We start from the raw sequence: 20,215 nt of genomic DNA, 5'->3' as shown, positions 1-20,215 counted from the left end.
CATTCAACTTGTCCCATGAAATACAAAGTCAATAAATGATTTTCCACAAGTCAATACGGTGTCATTAGCTGAATTCAGTCCTGATACGTGCTCCGACGGTCCATCTGAACATAAGTGTCAGGTGCAGGAGAGTTTCCGCCCTCCGACGGGCGTTGTGTCCTCAGGTTGTCAGTCAGATCCCGTCGCTCCTCGCCAGCTCATTCATATATGGTCACTTCTGGCTAAAAGAAGAATCAAGAACACGACGGCCGAAATATACAGCTTGGGTTCCCAACCCAGAGAGGTCACGGCCGGTTGCTGCTCGGTGTGTCCTTACCAAAGCGGAGCAGTGGAGCTGACGAGTTCAGCGCTCAGAGATTGCACAACTAAATCTAAATAGTTGTCAGAAAAAAGATCTGCAGTTGCATGGTTAACACTGCCTTTCGTTGGTGGAAAAATCTAATAGTTTTGAAGGGTTTTTAAAAGCAATAGCTGTACAGATATTTGTTATCCTACTAGGTTTGTTGGTGTTTTTTTTGTTTTTTTTTACCCTGATAGATTACATTGATTCATAACTGACTGGACACTTGTCATTTGTGACAGACCTCCGCTTGGTTGATTGTATAAGGAATAACGACAGCAGCTGATATTGGCTGCACATGTGACCACTGAGCTTTCGTGTGGTGACGTGAGGAAACAGAGAGAGGAAGGAGAGGACTGTATTTACTTAATCTCCTTTAACAAACACGAATGTCGGATTTTATTTAAAGTAATATTTGTTGCAGCTCATTTTTGTCTGTTATCAGTTTATTCCAACCGTGGACTTTAAAGGTGACAGCATTACAAAATGATTTTGCAGCCCTTAGTTTGAAATGAAATAATAAAATAAATACTATTTATGTATAACAAGGGACCTAAGATTGATCCCTTTAGCACACCTTCAGTCACAGTACCGGTACTTCAGTTGAAGCCATTTACAGTTACAGTTTGAACTAGAAAGATATTGTTTGAACCATTTATAAACTGAACAATCAAAACCAGAAGAGTGCCTGTTTGACAACATGTTGTGACTGACGGGATTAAAAGACTTGGACATTACAGAAGGAAGTGCTGCACTGTGTTGGGTTTTCAAAGGAAGTCATCCAAATCATCAATAACGGCAGCAGAAGAAGTTGTTTTACTTTCACCTGGTGTGAAGCTGACTGCTGTTGGTGAAAGGTTGTATTGTTCTCCAGAAAGACACACGCTGTAGTTGTGAATCTGTAGGATTTTAGAAAGACAGGACATCTTAATAAAACAAATAAAATCAATATACAGCGCAAATAACACAGTTTAAAGTATAGTCTTGGAAAATGATACATTTTCTAAGCAGTGATGTTCGTCATAAACCTTTCGGTATAAATGACTTCACAAATATATGATTATGTAAGGACAAACCTCCTGAGGTTTTTCAGATTTTTTTTTTGTCGACATCTGGTTTCCTGCTTGTTTAGAAAATGCTGGAGGGTGATTTCCACCCACACTGTCTGTCATCAACTGTTGGTGGGAGCTGTGATGATATGGGCAGCATCTCGATATGATGAGAACCACAATATTCAACATGGTTGTACCTTCAGAGTTATGTCCTACGAGTCCGAGTCATTTGGGGACACAAACTTCATTTAGTTAAATTGTTTGTTGAATTTATCCCGTCAAATGTGTTTTACAGATGCTGTTTTTTTTTTTTCCGTATATTGAATTTTCTTGTGACTTTTGTGAATTATCAAAGGCAGCAATTGTTTTTACTGCAAACACAGAAATATGTCTCATTGATATTGAAGTTTCGACGAGAAAAATACAACAAATATCCCTAATTCTAATAGATATTGTCCCGTGGGCTACTATACGTTTGGATTATATTCAATTTTAATTAAACAAATACAAATTAGATTCCATACACATCAGATTAGTCCGCGCGGCCTGTGAATTTACATGTTTCCCAACTCGTGTCGTTCTCGAAAATTCAGGTGCGCTTGATTTCGTCTCCGCGCCGGTCCGGTGGACCGCGGCGTCCCTTGAGAGCTTCGGTCTTTTCACCCACACGAGGAGACGCGAGCTTACGAAACACGCGCACCCGCAGCGGAGGGGGGCGTTTCCGAGAGTTCGATTCGGTCAACGTGATTGGCTGAATTTTGGTGCCAGTCATTTAGCACAGCAAAACATCCCCGCCCAGTGTCCCCGGGGACACGGAGAGGACGTCTGTTGGTGGACAGTCGAGAACAGGGAAGTGAAGTTATCGGACGGACTCGGGACAAAGTCGGCAAAGCTGGCAAGTTGGGCGACAACGGTCACGAGTACGGAGACTTTACATGACGTATGTCGGACATGAATGTCGTCCGTTTGAGCCACTTGTAGCTCCGGTTGGTGTTTTGAGGTTCACCGCCCTTCTGGGGACATTCAGAGGACCGACAGCGGATAAAGACAGAGGACACGGCTCCTAGCCCGCTAAGCTAACCTGTTAGCCGCCGGTCGTCTTTGAGCTTCAAAACTACGTTCAAGTCGGTGAGTCTCGACAGCCTGAACTAAATGTCTCATCGGCGTGGTGTGTGTGTGTGTGTGTGTGTGTGTGTGTGTGTGTTTGTTTCCTGCGTCCCCACGTTGTCCAACTACGTCCCCTCGTTGTCCAACTACGTCCCGTCGCTAGTTGTCTCGCTACAGCTAACTAGGTCACAAGCTAGCTAAACTCCGCCGACGAGCACGTCGGTACTTCAACGTGTTAAACACCGCACGTCCTTTTAAAAGTTTTATTATCCAAGTGGACAACTTGACGTTAACGTGCGACCTGCTCCTTCAGCGGAGCCGCTGGGAGCTCACCGTGGAGGACGTCGGTGTGAACGTGTCCGTGTTGTCTCCGAGAACGAGCTAACCTGACGCTAGCCGAGTCGGCTAGCTCTTCAACATGTTCACCGTGATGTTTGTGATGTTTGTGATGTTTGATGTAACTCGGCTGCAGCTCTGCTCTTCCGTCAGCTCCTTCCTCCACCCGCGCAGAGGTGGAGGAAGTCGAGCCGCTTTGATTTGACGGTGACGGTTTGTTTTGAGTCCCTGTTTTATGTCCTCAGAGACCCGGGCTCGGACCGCCTGTCCTCAGCCATGCCTTTTCCTTTTGGGAAGTCTCAGAAAAGTCCGGCTGAAATCGTGAGGAGCTTGAAGGAGAATGTTGCTTACATGGAAAAGTTGGATGCCGGAGACAGCAAGAAGTGTGAGAAGGTCAGCAGATGTTTTTAACCCCGCTGACGAGAAATGTGACGTTCAGCTGATTGTCCTTCTGGTTGACTGGTTGTCCCTGTTAAAGGTCGCAGAGGAGGTGTCCAAAAACCTGGCTTCGCTGAAGGAGGTCCTCTGTGGGACAGGTGACAAAGAGCCTCAGACCGAGGCGGTGGCTCAACTTGCACAAGAGCTGTACAACACCAACCTCCTCATTGCCCTCATTGCAAACCTGCAGAAGATTGATTTTGAGGTGAAACAAATAAATGTACTTCTTTCAGCATCGCCTTTATTGGGTGGGAGGGGGTGGTGGGGGTGGGAGGGTGGTGGGGGTTGATTGATTTCTTTGCGCAGACATCCAATGATCAGCGGGATCTGAGCATCTATGACCAAAATCAAAAATATCTTTGCATACAAGCATTCAGTCAGCCGTTCGTTTGTCTGAGTGGTTGTTGTTTTACAGGGGAAGAAGGATGTGGTTCATTTGTTCAGCAACATTGTGAGACGTCAGATTGGCACTCGCACACCCACGGTAGAATACATCTCTACACACCCACAGATCCTCTTCATGCTTCTGAAAGGGTAAGTTCATCTTTTCAGTCTGCAGGAACTCTGTATTTGGCCGTTCGATGTTCAGCGTGAGTGCTTTATTTTTCCGCTTATATCTTGTTACTACAAAAACTAACGTGGCTGCTGTGTTTTACATTACTTGGTAAAACTTTTACTGGTAAACTCACCTTCCTCAAATGCGCCTTATGATTTTCTCCATTACACTGTATGAGTTTCAACAACTCCCGCATGAACAAGCGCGAACTTGTTGCATTCACCTGTGGGTTACCGGCGCAGATGGATGGAGTGATAGTGGAGTGCTGGTTTTACAGCTCTGACAAAACTGAGTCATCGCGCTCACTCGGAGAGCAGCCGTGTGTTACAGCTGCTCTGTGTTATGATCGACTGAAGCTGCTGTCAGTCGATCAAATGCTATCTTCGCTCGGTGATGGATTTTATTCTGCTTTGTTTTTGAACTGTATTCCAGAGTGTCACATCTATAAAGAGGACTTTGATCGTCGGAAGCAGACGTCAAAACCTGATGTTTAATGTTGACGTGTTGGATCTTCCTGCTGCTGCTAATGAACTCTCTCCTGTCAAAATCTTTACATTGTCGCCCGATAGGGCCAGCAGTAATCAGTTTGCATAATTGTTGGAGCCGTTTCTATTCATCTGAATGAAACAAACCAAAATATCAGATTTCAATCACTGTTTCCACAACGACATCATGTCGTTAAGCCCTTTTCTTCTTCTTCTTCTTCTTCTGTGGTTCAAAGGCACCTGAGTGGAGATCTAGTCCCTTGTTTATCTTGATTATTGGTACCTTTTGTTATCAGTACTTTCTTTGTATATTTTAGTAATAGTTTAGTACTTGGGCTGTAATTTATGTCATCTCTGCTCAGTTAAAGGCAAACAGAAATGTATTTTTTTATTTGGATGTTTAATGCCAGGAAGTGGCTCTTTTTCTTTAAAAGCTTTATGTATTTCATTAAACGGTTAAACTTACACTTAACCACTTAATGCCAGCTGTGACTCAGATGGTTGCATACTAGTTGTGAGGCTGGTGGTTCAGTCCTAAATTCCTCCGATAAACGTGTGTGTGTGTGTGTGTGTGTGTGTGTGTGTGTGTGTGTGTGTGTGTGTGTGTGTGTGTGTGTGTGTGTGTGAGAGAGAGAATGGTTAATTAGGAAGGACATTTTAGTTGATCATTATCTATTGCACAAATAATTGCAGTTAACAATTTGATTGTCCTTGCCTGGTCACTATCATGGTAATTGATCTACACTTTTATAATGCATTTTACCATAATAATGGTTCACATAGAAAGGAAAAATGAAAGCACTATTTAAACTATTAAGTTAAAAAGGTGCTGTAAAAGTGTAAACCAATTACCATCGTACAATGAAAGGGACCAGACAAGGACAATTACATTGTTAATTGTAATTATTTGTATCTGTAATCATCAACTAGAATTTCATGATCACAACAGCCGTCAGCAGAACTATCTTCAGGAACAGAAAAAAAACATCTCGCCTTGAAAAATAAGGCCAATAAATGTCTTTTTCATCAATATAAATCCAAATGTAATGTTTGATTAACAGCGATAAAGTCATTAGGGTGGATTTTTTTGATGAATTCTGGTGATGCGTGTAACTGCGCTTGGACCTGACATGTGTTAACCTGTACAGATATGAGAGCGCTGAAGTGGCTCTTAACTGTGGCATGATGCTGAGGGAGTGTCTGCGTCACGAGCCCTTGGCGAGGACTCTGCTCTTCTCTGAAGAGTTGTACTGCTTCTTCCGTTATGTGGAGCTCTCAACCTTCGACATCGCCTCAGATGCTTTCGCCTCATTCAAGGTATTCTCATATATTTTCTTTCTAACGGCAGCGTCGACATACTAACGGTTGTCAGCTAATATCTTGGTCTCTATTCCCACTCAGGATCTTCTCACCAGACACAAGATAATGTGTGCAGATTTCCTGGAGAACAATTATGACAGGGTGAGCTTTCTATTGTGGATTTTGATGTTTAATTGAAGGACGTGCTTCTTTGGGTGCCTAACGTACTTTTTAAATGTCCATCAGGTGTTCACGGAGTACGAAAAGCTTCTGCATTCTGACAACTACGTCACCAAACGGCAGAGTTTGAAGGTACTCGCACCAACTCTGTCAAATCCAAACCGCTGTTAAACCTTTGAGCTACAGACTCTAGTTTAACTGACGTGCTTTCTTGCTTTATTTGTTTGTGCATTGATTCAATCAAATGTTTTTCAGCTCCTTGGAGAACTTCTCCTGGACAGACACAACTTCACCGTCATGACAAAGTACATCAGTCGGGCAGAGAACTTGAAACTGATGATGAACTTGCTCCGAGATAACAGCCGAAACATCCAGTTTGAAGCTTTCCACGTCTTCAAGGTGCGTAAAAATATTATGTATTATGAGTGCTCGGGTTGGCCGATGTCTACAGAGAACCAAAGCGAAGGACGATGACAGGGACGGGGGGGGGGGGTCAGAAAGGTAGTTACTTTATTATGATTAAGAAATCATGTTTAGAGTATTTGTAAGCTCAGTTGTTGGGGAGGGGGAACGGTGGCTGGCTCCCATCACGATGGCAGTCAGCCATCTGATGGACGATGGTATCATCCCTCATCAGAGCCATATTGTCAGATTGTGAAAAGTTACATAAATGTTTCAGAAGCAAACTGCTGCTTTCTGAAATTGGTAGAATTTTGAATGTAGTGGTCTAAAGAGACTTTTTGGCCAATATGGCCTCCGGATTTTAGAAGAAAAATTATCGTTTCACGTAATCCTTCTGTGTCTTCAAAGGTATTCGTCGCGAACCCCAACAAGACTCAGCCCGTGCTGGACATACTGCTGAAGAACCAGACCAAGCTTGTGGAGTTCCTGGGCCACTTCCAGACAGACAGATCTGAGGATGAGCAGTTCTGCGACGAGAAAAACTATCTGATCAAGCAGATCCGGGACCTGAAGAGACCCACAGCGCCCGAGGAGGCCTAACACTGCGGGGGACGACTGCTCTGTCAGGTGGTAGATTTTAGAGGTGGTGGTTGGAGCTGCAGAGGGCTGAGTCTGAAAAACATGCTTCATTAAGAATTAATATTAAGTACAAAATATAGGAAAAAAAACAAACAAGTTAAGATTATTTCCTTCACTTTCTGGTTTAGTGTGGATGTGGAGGTGATTTCCATCCAGCAACCTGAGTGGGCCAAGAACTGTTATTTAAACCGCAGTGCTTCTTCTTTAGCGATAATGAGATGCCTTTAGTTCGTTGTTGTAATGTTGGACCTTAAACTGTTACCCTAACACACACCGCCGCTGGCAGAGACCGTAGAACGACAGAAACGTCACACCGTTCACAGCCAACACGAGCTCTGAGGTGATCTCAAAAGTCCTTTTCCAGAACTTGTTTATATTTTAGAGATTGAAATGCTGAGAAGTAAATATATTATTTTTCTAAACCATTAAAAACAGTAGGTCTTCTCTCTCAACACTGCTTACTCTGGCTAATTGCTTAGGTTTTGGTTTATTGCCCTATTGTAAGCTTCTTTTTTTGTGTGCAGGGACTTAGATGATCTTTAGAAAAATGGCTTTGGCAGAGTGACATGTGGATCTTATTGGCCAGGTTAGCACATAGTAGTAATATCTGGAGAATAATGTGCAGTTATCAGGCTTCTGGTTGCATGTAGGAGGTTACAGTGGTCAGAAATGGACCCGCAGTGCTGCACTGCGATACATTAGCTTTCACAGGAGGAGAAAATCAAAACCATAGAAGAATCAATTAATTGTGCTGTGATTTTTTTTTTTTTATTTTTTTTTTGAGGCTGTGCTCAGCAACGCTTACATGACTGAAATAGAAACAAGGCATCAGATAATGCTACAGGGTGCCAGCCATCCATTCACAGCTAACACGGTCAGCCAGGATATACCGATTGATCTCACTGAGAGCACTCCATTTTTTTATTTTTTTTTTGTAATGTACTGAGCACAGACAGCAAAGATTTAACAAAGCACAACACAAGAAACAACCCTGCTGTTCAGACCGAGGTGTCATAACATCATAATGATGTTACACTGTACATCTGTTATAATCATACCAGAGCACGACGGGGTATTTAAACATGATAAAAAGACTTCATACTGACTTCTCCTTGAATAATTTGACTCTTATTTTTTATTTGCCTCAAAGTGAACATCTGCTCCTCTGGACTTGGACCGCAGTCAATGACTTTGTTCTTTGACTGCTTTAACTAAATCACTTGACACCTTAATTCCATGTAAGCAATAACTCATCCAAACAGTTAGTTCTTTTTAACTCAAAAGATGATGGCAAATACTAGAAAGTTGGGTTTTTGTATCTCCTTTGATATGATTATAATAATACACTGTAACATGTTGGTGATGCATCAGAAAGTCGGTTCAACATTGTCAGAGTAACCACACGCGCTGTTCCAACATGTACGAGTTTGTTTTGGATGACGAGCACTGAATCTGTTCCTCACATGCATCACTGTTTAGCTGCATTTCTTTAAAAGGACTCTGTTGAAAATAATTGCCTTACTTTTGCCATTTTTGTCATTTTAATGGCTGAAATTTGGGATTTCAAGATGTGTTGTCTGTGCAAAGTCTTTTAGGATATACCTCATGGGGTTTGAGTTTGCAAATGCTGTGTTCGACCTTTTCTTTCTCCTTGACAAAATATTTTATTTGACATTTTAAAATGCACAACAGTGGTTTGTATGCATGCCTAAATATGATATGTATCTATATATATCTCTCTCTATATATATATACCTATATCTAGATATATATACAGATATAGATATATCTATATATATCTAGAAATATATATATATATATATATATATATGTTCAAACTTGAACAGGGACTGCAGCCTGGTTTCCGCAATGGAAAACTAGATTTTTAAACTTAAATATTTCATTGGGTGGTGCCGCACAAACGTTAATTCATAATGAATTGCAGCGTGGTACCTTGTAATGAATGTTGCCTTATTTAAAGACATTTAACGGATTGTAATGATCATGTTAAAAATCCAGACCTCTGAATTCGTGTTTTTTTTTTTTTTTTTTTTTTTAACCAAAGTCAATATGAAAAGGGTAAAAACATACATTTCAACCCCCAAATGCATCACTAGTTCCTTTCTCAGGTTCACACATAGAGTAGGTTTTTCCTCTAACTGCATTACGCTCCAAATGTGATCCTGTGAGTGTAAATATATTTTAATAGGCATCACTCAGAGTAGTTTTTCAGTTCTGGTTAACCGGCTTTTTTTTTTTTCCTTCTTTTTAATGGCAATACTGGTCAGTATCAGGCCGTTTAGGAGCCATAAAATAATTAGAGACCTCTGCTGTGAATGTGGTACATTATGCATGAATTGACTGAAGTCCTGCACACAGTACACTGTCATGTCATCAGTTTATGAAAGAAAGTTAGTCTGGAAGTGTGTTTGAGTCTCTTATAATATCTTGATGATATAAATTTCAAATTCTTTGTGACTCCATGATGTGAAACACAATTTTCTAGGACTATATAAATGCATTGGACATAACCCGCACAGACGGCAGTCAGTACTAACGTCTGCTTGTTATGAGCTCAAACAAACTGACTGATCTCTGTCAAACAGTTGATCCTTTGTAATAATGCCCAAGATTATGTGACTGCTGTGTAACAAAAGAATATAACTTTTTGAAGAATCAAGCTCCAAACTATTTTCTGATTGGGTGTGTAAATGTGTAAACCAGCTTTCTTAAAATTTAAGTCCAGTCATGACATGCACTTTGGGAAGGACACCAGGGGGAGCTGTTGGTAACAGCTAGCACCTTGCATTACTTGTACAAACAAAGCATTTCATGTTCCTATAACCCTACCTCCAATTATGAGTATATAAATCACTGGCAATATTATGTAGACATCAATTCAAATTCCTTAAGATCAGTACTATATATTTCATGATTTAGAGTTTTCTGTTTTGTGTTTCACTTTTTTTTTTTTTTTACTCTGTTGCCTTCTTTTTTCCCCTTTCTCTTTCCACACTGGATATTTTATTTACCATGGGAGCGAATTATGTGTACATAACTTTATAAAGGATAAGTGAAGTGTGAAAACATTCATGATAATAAAACGTTATGGCAATTTGCTTGTGTTGCTTCAACACTTGATTAGGCCTCATTATTGTGGGACTACTCCTTAATTTGATTGTAGCTGTTAGACCAAGACAACACCTTCATCCTTCTAATGGATGCTTCTCCTGTAATTTGATGATGTCATGGCAATTACCCGCATAGTTTCCCGTAACTTTAATCGAATCCACCTGAAGTGTATTTACACAAACATGTGTTTTTTTTGTAATACGGCTGCAGGGACGTGTGGGACTAAACCTGCTGTAATGGATTGTTTGGGACCACCAGGCGTCATCGGAAAACAAAGGGAACTTGTTTGCAAACAGTTGCTTATTTACACGCACAGCAGTTACGGAGCAACATTACCATTCAGTTGGAGACTTGTTTCATGCCACGCAGGGACGAACTCCAGTTTTTCTCTGTTTTCGGTCAAATATGTGTCTCTTTAGCTGCTAAATGCCACGAAGGTTTTTACTGAATGTCTTCTCATAACTGAGGCCAGGCAGCTGGTGGACAGTTGGTTTCTAGAGATTTTTCACTGAAAACAGCCGCCTGCTGCAGTTGAGAGTGACGCTATGGGAACATTTGATTGAGTGTTGAACAGTTCAACTTTGAGCTGAGACTCGTTATAAAGCTCCATCAGGCTGAGAAAAGCTGCAGATTCAGGTGAAACGTTGTCAGTGGATGGGTTGTAAAAAAAAAAAAAAGAAGCTTTAAGTCATGGGTTATCAAAGACTTTTTAATCATATGGATTTTGTGTTTGCTTGTTGTGTCTGCAGAATCTAGTCGCATAGTTTCTGAAAAAAAATCGACCCTTCACTCAGCTGTTCAGAAAAATACCTGCTGTAGCTGCCTTAGGTTCTAATTTATTAAACGGTTCTGCAGTGTTTTATAATTGTGGTTGGCCACGGTGCAAATATTTTTCTTGCCACCACAAACACAAGCACACAATCACATGTTTACATATGCTGCTAACGTTTTGCTCATTTGGTGAAGAGCTTCTTGGTAAAAACATTGAACCATGTCACACTCACGTTTTCACAAATGACAGGAAGCAACATCACTGCACAACCAAAACAGCATTTCCCAGCAAGCCTTCTACTTTTGTAACTTTTGAGAATAAAGTACCCAAATTAGTGACAAAAAAAGAGTGATGGTTAGAAATAGTAATTTAGTTTCAATAAAAAAATATATTAAAAGTTATAGGACTTAAAACCATAAGTGTGAAACAAGGTGGGAATGTGGCGTATATCACAAGTTTGTTCCTGGCTCTAAACGTGAGGGTCTGCCTTGAGATACTTCCATGGACTCGTGACAGCTTCTGGGTCTGCTGTATCGAGTATAATTCATTTACCAAACGAAAAGAAGACGTGATGCTTATCCAGGACATTTAGTGTTTGTATATTTGAATGTATATTTACTGCAAGTTCCACATAACAAATACAGTTAGCGACACAGCAGCAAGTCATCTGAACATATGCGTGCTTGTTCTCTCACAGTTTAAGTGAGGACTCAAATGATCAGGATAAACTGATGAAGAGAAGAGTTGCAGCCGTTACAGCAGCAATAGAACCAATCAATATGGCCGATTGTTTTTCCACCGATGAACAACGTGTGATTTGTGGTGTCACCGTTGAGTTGATGGATTTGTGCATAACTTGTGGAATTCAAAGAAAAAACAACCCGCTTTCTGAACCTTCACCTTGACATCTTGTCTAACTTATTTAGTGCAAGTGAGTGGAGGCGTAGATCCCCCTCCTCCCAGTTGTAGCTCAGAGCAGGGCAGTGGTGTCAGCCCAGTTCAAAACACTGGGACACATTCCATCCTACCAGGAGGTATCCAACATGAGGCCCGAGGGCTGCACCATGAACCGGGTTCAACAGACCCAGGCTTTCTGTGCCTGAGCTGGCTCAACAAAGCGGAAACTCGCGGTCAGAGATGATTCGTGCTTCGACGGTGGTTATCAGCTTCCTCTGTTAACTCAGGCTTTCTGCTTTCGGCTGGAGCGCGTGCACATACTAGAGGAGGTTTTTGCAGCATCTGACCAATCGCAAACATGGACAAGTGTACAGACAGCAGAGACACATATTGTGAAAACGAGGAGCGAGCTGTAATTAAAAAAAAAAACAACACATAATGAAGTTAAACACATAATTCACTGAAAGCAGCACAGCTGCTAAATGATGGAAGGATGTGGGGAAAAAAAAAAATCACTGCCTGTGTGAATGTGTATCACCTTAACATAAGTAAGTGCACAGGGAGATCGGACTAATTAAATGTGCGTATTTCATTAAGTTAATTTATTATCAGATATATTCTCATGACGAGCAACTAAGAAATAAATGTAAAATCATAATTCAAAGCGAGAGGTAGGTTTGTTGTCAGATCTTATAAGTATGCAACAAGTGCAATGCTTTAGTGCATCAATCAGTCCCAGATATCTGTGGGGGGAAAACACAATATAGTTAATCTGAAAGATGAAAATCACCGGGGAAACAGTCCCCCCTCTCCTCCTCCCCCTCTGAGGACCGTCTCACTCCGCGCACCGAGCTCCACGGGATCTTCTCCGATTGGTGGTGACAATTTCCGGGGAGAATTGATTGGTCAGTGGGCGGTACTTTCTTACGTTTTAGCTCCAACATAACCTGCTCCCGACCAGGTTAAATTTGCAGCATGAATTACCATGGTGATCTAGCCAGCTTAAAAGAGAGCCAGCTTCGTGACACTGACAACCCTTTAGTCTCAACATGCCTCGCTAATCTCTGTTCAATAAGCCGGCAGGCTGCGAGGACTTCTGCAAACACACTCAAACAAGTATCCAGACTGCACCAGGTCTAACCTCATTTTATATAACAGTTCATCTTGAATCTCTGGACTCGTTTTTTGTTTGTTGTTGTTGTCGTTTGTTTTGCTTATTTTTGCAAACATTGACGACCATTATTAACCCTCTTCTTGTGTGAGTGATAACCAGGCTTCATTAAGTCAGACGTACACTGCAGGGTGGAATGAATTAAGTGAAATGGGCAGCTACAATTTTCTTTCCCTTCAATTGCACCAATCACAGCCTGGAAATCCAGCATGGGAAACTAGGTTAAAGTTCAAGCAGGGAAGAAGGCAAGTAAGGCACCGCTGCAGCCCGTTCCCACAGCGGAGGGGAGTGCCACCATGCTTTGGAAACTCTCTGCATCTCTCAGCTCGGCTCTGCACTGGACCTCAGGAGCATAAACAATTTCATCTGTGAGATGTTAGTCCGCATTAGAGTCGGGACGGGCTCGTGCAGACGGAGCAGAAGGTGGGGGCAGGGTTTTACAAGGGGTGACAGGTCACAAGCCTCCTGGGTTTCTTTGACCAGCCTCGGCGCTGAATGGAGGAGCGAGGTGGGTCTATAAAACTATTCTCGCGTCAGTCTGCAGATTTGAAATTTTTCAGGGGATGCCACCGTCTAGGAAAGCTTTCAATCGGATGCCAAACATCGATCAACAAATACCACCTTATGGTTGTGGGAGGATTTGCAAGGACGACATCCGCAAAGAGTGCGCCGCCTGCGCTCCTGTCCCCCACCCCCACAAAGAGAAAAACAACAAAAAAAGATGCTCTCACAATTTCATGCATGACTAAACTTTTTGTGGCTTGTGCGAAAGGGCTGCAACGAAGGCGGCAGGGGATCCAACATCTGCGGAGTAAGGTAGCGATATAGGAGTTTTGTGCATGACGGGAGAGCAGTGCGGTGGATTCATTCATTTGAACAGAGCTCAACACGACCCGGAGGTAGGCTGGCTGCTGACTCGCTTCATTCATCTACGGATTGCTGCATGTGGTCGATAGAGGGCTATTGTTTTCGTTTTCCAAAGTTTTAATAGTCTGAACAATGACTTTCTAAAGATGATCTCGCCTTGTTTTTTTCTGCTGATTCGTTGAACACGACTCGTGCACTAATCCCAATGTATGTATTACCTTTTTTCGATTCGTGGAATAGTCCAACTTGATTGTATTTGTACTTAAAGAGCTCCAACAGCTCGTTAAAGTTGATCTGCTTCTGCCTTTGTTTGGTGTATTGTCTGCACATGGAGCTCGTATTATTCCCTAAAGACTTACACATTCATCCACCCGCCGCCTGGCAGCCGGCAGCGTGTGCATTAATTACGTAATTGGATAAAAGCGGATGTGATCGTCATTGAGATCCATTTTTTAATTGAGGGGAGTTGACGTGCTCATCATCGCATCATCAGACGCTGTTGGCGCCACTTTGTGAAAGCAGAGCTCTCCCACCACATTTATAAACTCATTAGGCTGCAACTCAGGCATAAAGTCTCCAGATAAAGATGCAAACTGTTTATAGAAAAAAAAAATGACTTCCGTTGTTATATCGTGTGAACATATGTTTGAGAATGGATCTTCTTTTTAAGTTTCAACTGCAGCCTCATGTTGACCCTGCATGGACCTGTGGAGAGGTCTGCAGACATGAAAGAGAAACATCGAGCCTTTATGTAGAATAAGAGGAAGACCAAAGGCACAAAATTGTAAATATACTACTGATAAATTAACATTTCAGTAGCCTAATGTACAAACAGGTAGTGCTTCAAATAAGAGATATTTTTTTCATTAGCCTACTGATGAATCTTTTGGTTAAGAAATTTGCATTTTGATCTTTAATGGTCAGAAAATGGTAAAAGAAAAGACAAAAAGTCGACCAGTGTTTCACAAAGCACAAAATGCAGCCTCTAGTGTCTCAACCAACAGTCCACAACCAGAAGATATTCGGTTCATTTTCATTTAGGAATACAAATCAGAGTATATTCTCATTTTAAGAGGCTGGAATCAGAGAATTTGAGTATTTCTTCATTTAAAATAGTTGGTGATTCTTTCTCTGTTGATCAATTAATAGATCAACTGTTGCAGCTCCAACAATTAGCAGGTCAATGAGATAAACTATGGCATTATCAATAGGGTTTCATTAAACTGTGTAAACATTCAGTAGGATAAAGTAATGAAGCAAGTATATGACACTTTTTGATGTACTTCACTGCTCTGTTTCCATGTTATGTGACTTTATACTGGTACTTTACTAATTTTCTCCAGAAAACATTGTTACTTTAGCTCAATTTACTTCACAGCTATAGTTGGTTTGCAGATTAATATTTTATTTGCTGCATCAGCTGATAAAATATGATGCAGTGTTTAAGATTAGATATTCAGTACATGTGCATAAATGTATCCTAATTAGAATTAGCCCCATCTCATCATACTTTATGATAACTACATAGTTATATGTACTACACAATGTCAATACTTCAACTTACCAGAGTATTTATAAATGGTTATGTTACTTGTACTTGAATTTATCAATGCAAAGCAAACAATCTGGAGTAAAAATCTTTCTGCTTTTTGAGATGTTTCAGCTATTTTAAAGTGTGTTTAATCGTCTGTAAATAAGAGTCTGTTTCAGTTTACCTTCTGTTACATCCTGAGTTTACATTGCTTTTAATGAGTTGCTCCATTACTACATTAAAAGGCTTCATGGTGTTGCAGCCTGCATATCACTACTTCATTCTCCCGTAATGATTCATAGAAACAGGTTAAATATTTATATTCATTTGTCACTATATCAGTTGCTTTTGTTTTAGGTGGTGCACACCGGATGTGTCTGTTGGAGGATTTGGAAGTAATCCTGTCCATCAGTTCCCTCCGACACCCCCCTCACCTCTTATGGTCCTCCAGCTAAGGTGCATCTAGTGTAGTTAGTGAATGAGCTCAGTATCTACTGCCCTAGTTGCTCCTTCTGGCTGGAGGACTTGTTCTTCTTCAGTGTCTGAGATCTTTTTTTCTGCATTCGCCCTAAGAAACTACTTTGTCTCCGTGATGAAAAGCCTCAAATCCTTGTTTTTAAGAACACTTTAAATTAGACTTTGTTCTATTTTCTGTTGGGTGACTATTTGATGACTTGTTTCAGCAGCACAAAGAAGTGACATTATAAAATGTTTGATTAAGTAAAATTAAAACATAAAACAACTTTTGAAATACAACCATAAAACTAAATCATGTAACAGAATGCATGTATTCACGGTTTACAGTAATATATGATTTTTATGATAAAAAAAATACACCATCATTGTTAAGATATGAAGACAAGTATGGCAATAAAACAGTTAACATTTGATTAAACTGTGTTAATGTGAAGGTAAGTAGCTGTCATTGTGTACCACATTTAATAATGTGTGGGAACAGGTCTTACCTCAGATGTCCTCCCTCATCACCTTCTGACACTAAAGCCGAACATGTTGTCGACTCTGCGGTTCCAAAGTGCTCACAGTGCAAGTAGTACCCGCTGATCTACTGCAGTTTGCGCACTTCAGGTACTGCTTGTCAGTCACCTCCCATCAGCCTGCTGGAAGCACTTCCAGGTGGAGCCCAGCTGAGTTTTTACAGCGAGTTTTGTTGGTTTGCTCTCAGCTTCTGCCTGTCTCTGCTGTGCAAATCCATGCAAAGCTCTCTGTTTCTCAGACACACGGACAGATGTAGGGTTTTTTGTTTTCTGGTCTTCAACCTCTAAGGAACACTTGAAAGACAAAAATTTCACTGTGGGTACAAGAGAGGAGCTGCTGTTGTTGTTGGTTTAAGGTTGGAAGCATTTTATTTCTTTGACATTGCTGTTTGTCTCGCTGTTTTCGGATGGATGACTCCGCAATTTCAACACTAGACATGATGAAAGAAATTGCACAGTATCCATCTGCAATCCGCCAGATGCTGTGAAACAGCTACACATAGATTGCCTTAGTTAATTTATTAAAAAATAATCTCAGCCTCACTGGTGCCTGTTGGTACATAGACTGAACACTAGATGGCACCAACTCCACTATAATGTCTCTGGTGCTTAGTGGAAGTGAGATGTGCACTCAAGATAATATTACTGATGAAATAATCAAATGTTAAGTAAAATGTCATTGTTACAGAATTAAAGTGTGATTACTGAAGATAATATCAGACTGTTTATGTTCACTTTTGCTTGGTTTCTACAGATGTCTGATTGTTCATCTTGATTTCTGCACTTTTCCCACGTGCTTTGATAATAAAAGCTAATTTCCAGCTCATACGACGCTGTCAAAGCAATGTGTGATTTTTATTGTTAATATAAGTGCAGTTCCTGGCCACTGTACGCGCCTCTGTTGAGTAAATAGTCAAATCTATATGTACAGTGCCCTAATTGCAGCCTATAATGTACAGTGCCATTCATCTAAAACGACAAGAGCGCAGCGCAATAATCCCCTCCCTTAAGCCTTATATCTCCACTCCTGCATCCACACAGGACCAATGTATCAGCCCACATCACTACTATTTCACGAGAAGAGGGGCGATCGCTCTACGCGCAGCTACTTTCGGTTCACGCCGTGGCGCGCGCTTTTGGGGAGCGCGCACGTGTATCCGGGGCTCGTTCATCTGGGCAGAGGGCTCAGACTCAGTACCGCAAGTGAAGAGGGACTCATAAGTTATCAGCATTGGTGTAGCTTTACCAAGAGAGGCTCAACCAAGCAGCTTTCCATGCAGACAGAGCGTTGGTAGGGGAAACAAGCGGAAGGATGCTGAGCCAAGCAGAGCCCGGAGCTGCAGCTTCAACTCATCAGCGCGGACGCGGGATCCTCCTGTAACTTTTAACGTGCTGAAGTTTATTTCGGCTGCTTGTCGCTCTATTTTGTCCGGTTTGGCGAAGTGCTGCTCGCCTGCCATGGTTGGTTCATCACTCCACGGTGCGCTCTTCCTGTGCGCCTTCCTCCAGCTGTTCTCCCTTCCCGGCGGACAGGTGCCAAACTGCCAAGAGGTGCGCACAGTCTTCCAGTCTCTGCACCCGGGATCCAAGTGGGTCCCCGAAACCCCCGTGTCAGGTAACTCTCATGAATCTTGTACAAACAGGACAGCTCTGCTCCGTGCTTTACGCACTTCTGATTCACTGTAAACTACAGTGGATTTATTATATTTCAGCACTGCTTGAAAACACTTCAATTCCACTGTTCAGTTTCAGAGTATGTTATCATAGTGCCATCGAGCTGTTTTAAAGGCTGACCTCTCATGTATCAGCAGTGAGACCCAACCCACACACACACTCCATCACTCTGGCTAAACATTTACACACCTGCTCTAAAAAATTTAAAAAAAAAAAAAATCCATTGGGTGTTAAATATCTTGCAATAAATGCAGATTGGATTATATAAACCACTGGTTAACTGTTAAACAAGCATACAAAATCGATTTGTTCTAGTATTGATCTAAACACAGTCAAGTAACCTCCTGAAACCTGACGTTGACTTGGTCAGTGTACTTTGAAAACTGCCAGGAGATATGAACATCTTTTTACAGGTGTTTGGTGGAATGTTCTTCTAAGTTTGATGTTTGTTATTCTAAACATGATGATAGAGTGGACACAAAGAAAAAGAGAAACGCCGTTCCGTATGCGACTTGATGAATAGTCATGTTCAGGCTGGCCTTTCCTCAGCCACATTGTCACAGAATATAAATTAGTGGTGTGATGCGAATTGTGACCAAACTGAAAGCAGTTTTGTAAAAGATGGTGCTTTCCAAACAGGATGATTCTTGTTCTGTGGAGCTCAAATGTCACTGACTTCAGTCTGAGGAAGGAGCATGTCTCAACAAAAGTGATTTTGAAAAAAATAGCCTGAGTTAATGGTGAAAGGATTCAGATCTTTGTGGAATAAAAGCTCCATTGCTCTGTCCTGTTTTGTAGAACAGCAGGTTGGCGTGTAGGAGCCATACGCCATACGTTGCGTGCAATCTGATCCAGTATGTAAATGGAGGGTCTTTTCATGTGGCTGAATCACAGCCAACTGCAAATGTTAATTGGGTGTTTTAGTGTCTTGTCAACACAAGAAAGTGCTTCAGGTTAACTGTTTTCTCCGTTCTCGGCATGCAATTCCCACACACATTATTCCCTAATTCAAAGAGGCTTACTAAATAATACTAAAAAAATCACAAGTGTAACAAATCACAAAATGCTCCAAATCAAACACAAGGAAAAAAAAGTGCGATGCACTTTGAAGCATATCTTGTCATGCAGCCTAAGGGGCATGCGGCTCTAACCACTGAGCCCTACATATTTCTCCACGCATCCATCTTTAATCACACACCTTCCACCCCGGCCATCAAGCGTTTTATCTGCCAGCCAAAGGGGGGAAACATCCAAGCAGGCCAAGATAAATATTTTGCCTTCCTCAAATCTGACACTGAGCATTTCAGCTGTCTGTACACCTTCATGAAAGAATCAGTCTGAGCTGGATGCCACGCAGTTACTTACACTGGAAATCAATTCACCTCATCAGCCAGTAAAGGTGTAATTGGTTTTCACAGTCTCATTTATACTCTGCGGCACATTAATTGCTGGTTTTATGAGCTGATTTTATAGTAGGAGACTCACAATAAAGCATCAAATGTATGTACAATAGAAATTCTAGGTTGCTGTATGAATCATTTCAAACCTGATGTTCTGCTTTGTCTCCTGGAGACCCGTCAACTGATGAAATTTGCCAAAGAAAATGAAGCATTAGTTCTGTTTGGGGCTTGAGATCCTTGACGTAAATACAATCATTTTTTAAAATATATTTCCTCACCTGTGATTGGTGTTAATGGCACTTTTTACACAACACTCCCTTCACGTATCCCAAATACCCCTTTTTGGTTTTATGTTAGCAGCAGTTTGTTCAAAAGAGGTGCTACAGGGAGTTAGAAAATATACACTTAATTGCCAGTTTTTAGGGACACTGAGAGATAACTAATCCTCCAGCCTGCAAGAAGCTTCACAAAGGTTGTAATATTCAGGTTTTGTTTCAACTAATTTAGACAGCTGTTGATTCAATTGTGTGTTCATTTTGGACTCAGCGGTTTCTGGCACTGTTGAATTTTACTGATACATATTTCCATTATTGTGACCATCTCATTTCAATCAGTGAGGCTAAATGACAGAAATACCTAATTAACTACAGTTGAACAGCACCACAAACTCCATCTTCCAAAACAATCAGTATAAAGATTAAAACAGTTCCAACAACTAAACATTATAACAATCATAATCAGGGAATTTATTACAGGACTGTTGTCTTAGACTGCATTCGTTAGCACTTATCTCTGTGCCTAATAACCTGGCAAGGAGCAACTGAGTGTATATTTGTTCATGCATAGCCTATTCAAAGCACTAAAGATGTCCTTTTCTGACATAATAATAATAATGATAATGATCGTAATAATAATAATAAATAATGCTTAATGGGAATTTTT

General features: G+C 41.2%; 2 protein-coding genes across 2 annotated transcripts in view; both read left to right on the top strand.

Moving 5' to 3' along the window:
- The first annotated feature begins 2,193 nt into the window (after positions 1 to 2,193).
- Positions 2,194 to 7,936, top strand: cab39l1 (calcium binding protein 39, like 1). The gene is made up of 9 exons (XM_069696744.1): positions 2,194 to 2,520; positions 3,081 to 3,228; positions 3,314 to 3,478; positions 3,689 to 3,807; positions 5,463 to 5,631; positions 5,716 to 5,775; positions 5,860 to 5,925; positions 6,049 to 6,192; positions 6,604 to 7,936. Exons 2-9 carry the CDS (start codon positions 3,112 to 3,114, stop codon positions 6,793 to 6,795), a joined length of 1,032 nt encoding a protein of 343 aa, XP_069552845.1. The 5' UTR covers positions 2,194 to 2,520; positions 3,081 to 3,111; the 3' UTR covers positions 6,796 to 7,936.
- Positions 7,937 to 17,294: 9,358 nt separating this feature from the next.
- gpc3 (glypican 3) overlaps positions 17,295 to 20,215 on the top strand; it is a 108,597-nt gene continuing 105,676 nt past the window's right edge. The window contains exon 1 of the mRNA XM_069696749.1: positions 17,295 to 17,814. Within this exon, the coding sequence (XP_069552850.1) occupies positions 17,658 to 17,814 (157 nt within the window). The 5' untranslated portion in view covers positions 17,295 to 17,657. The remainder of the gene's footprint in view (positions 17,815 to 20,215) is intronic.

Source organism: Brachyistius frenatus, unplaced genomic scaffold, assembly GCF_029030835.1.
Source record: "Brachyistius frenatus isolate BFR_SWC_R1_liver_20210118 unplaced genomic scaffold, ASM2903083v1 Contig_22, whole genome shotgun sequence".
Taxonomy (NCBI): Eukaryota; Metazoa; Chordata; class Actinopteri; family Embiotocidae; genus Brachyistius; species Brachyistius frenatus.
Note: the sequence above shows the minus strand (reverse complement) of the source record. Positions and strands in the feature narration are given on the sequence as shown.

Excerpts from the sequence above, each read along its gene's own strand:
- cab39l1 (XM_069696744.1), top strand. The coding sequence starts at position 3,112 with ATGCCTTTTCCTTTTGGGAAGTCTCAGAAAAGTCCGGCTGAAATCGTG. Across the intron at positions 3,479-3,688 it reads TGCAGAAGATTGATTTTGAG|GGGAAGAAGGATGTGGTTCA; the intron begins GTGAAACAAATA and ends GTTGTTTTACAG. Across the intron at positions 5,926-6,048 it reads CCAAACGGCAGAGTTTGAAG|CTCCTTGGAGAACTTCTCCT; the intron begins GTACTCGCACCA and ends AATGTTTTTCAG.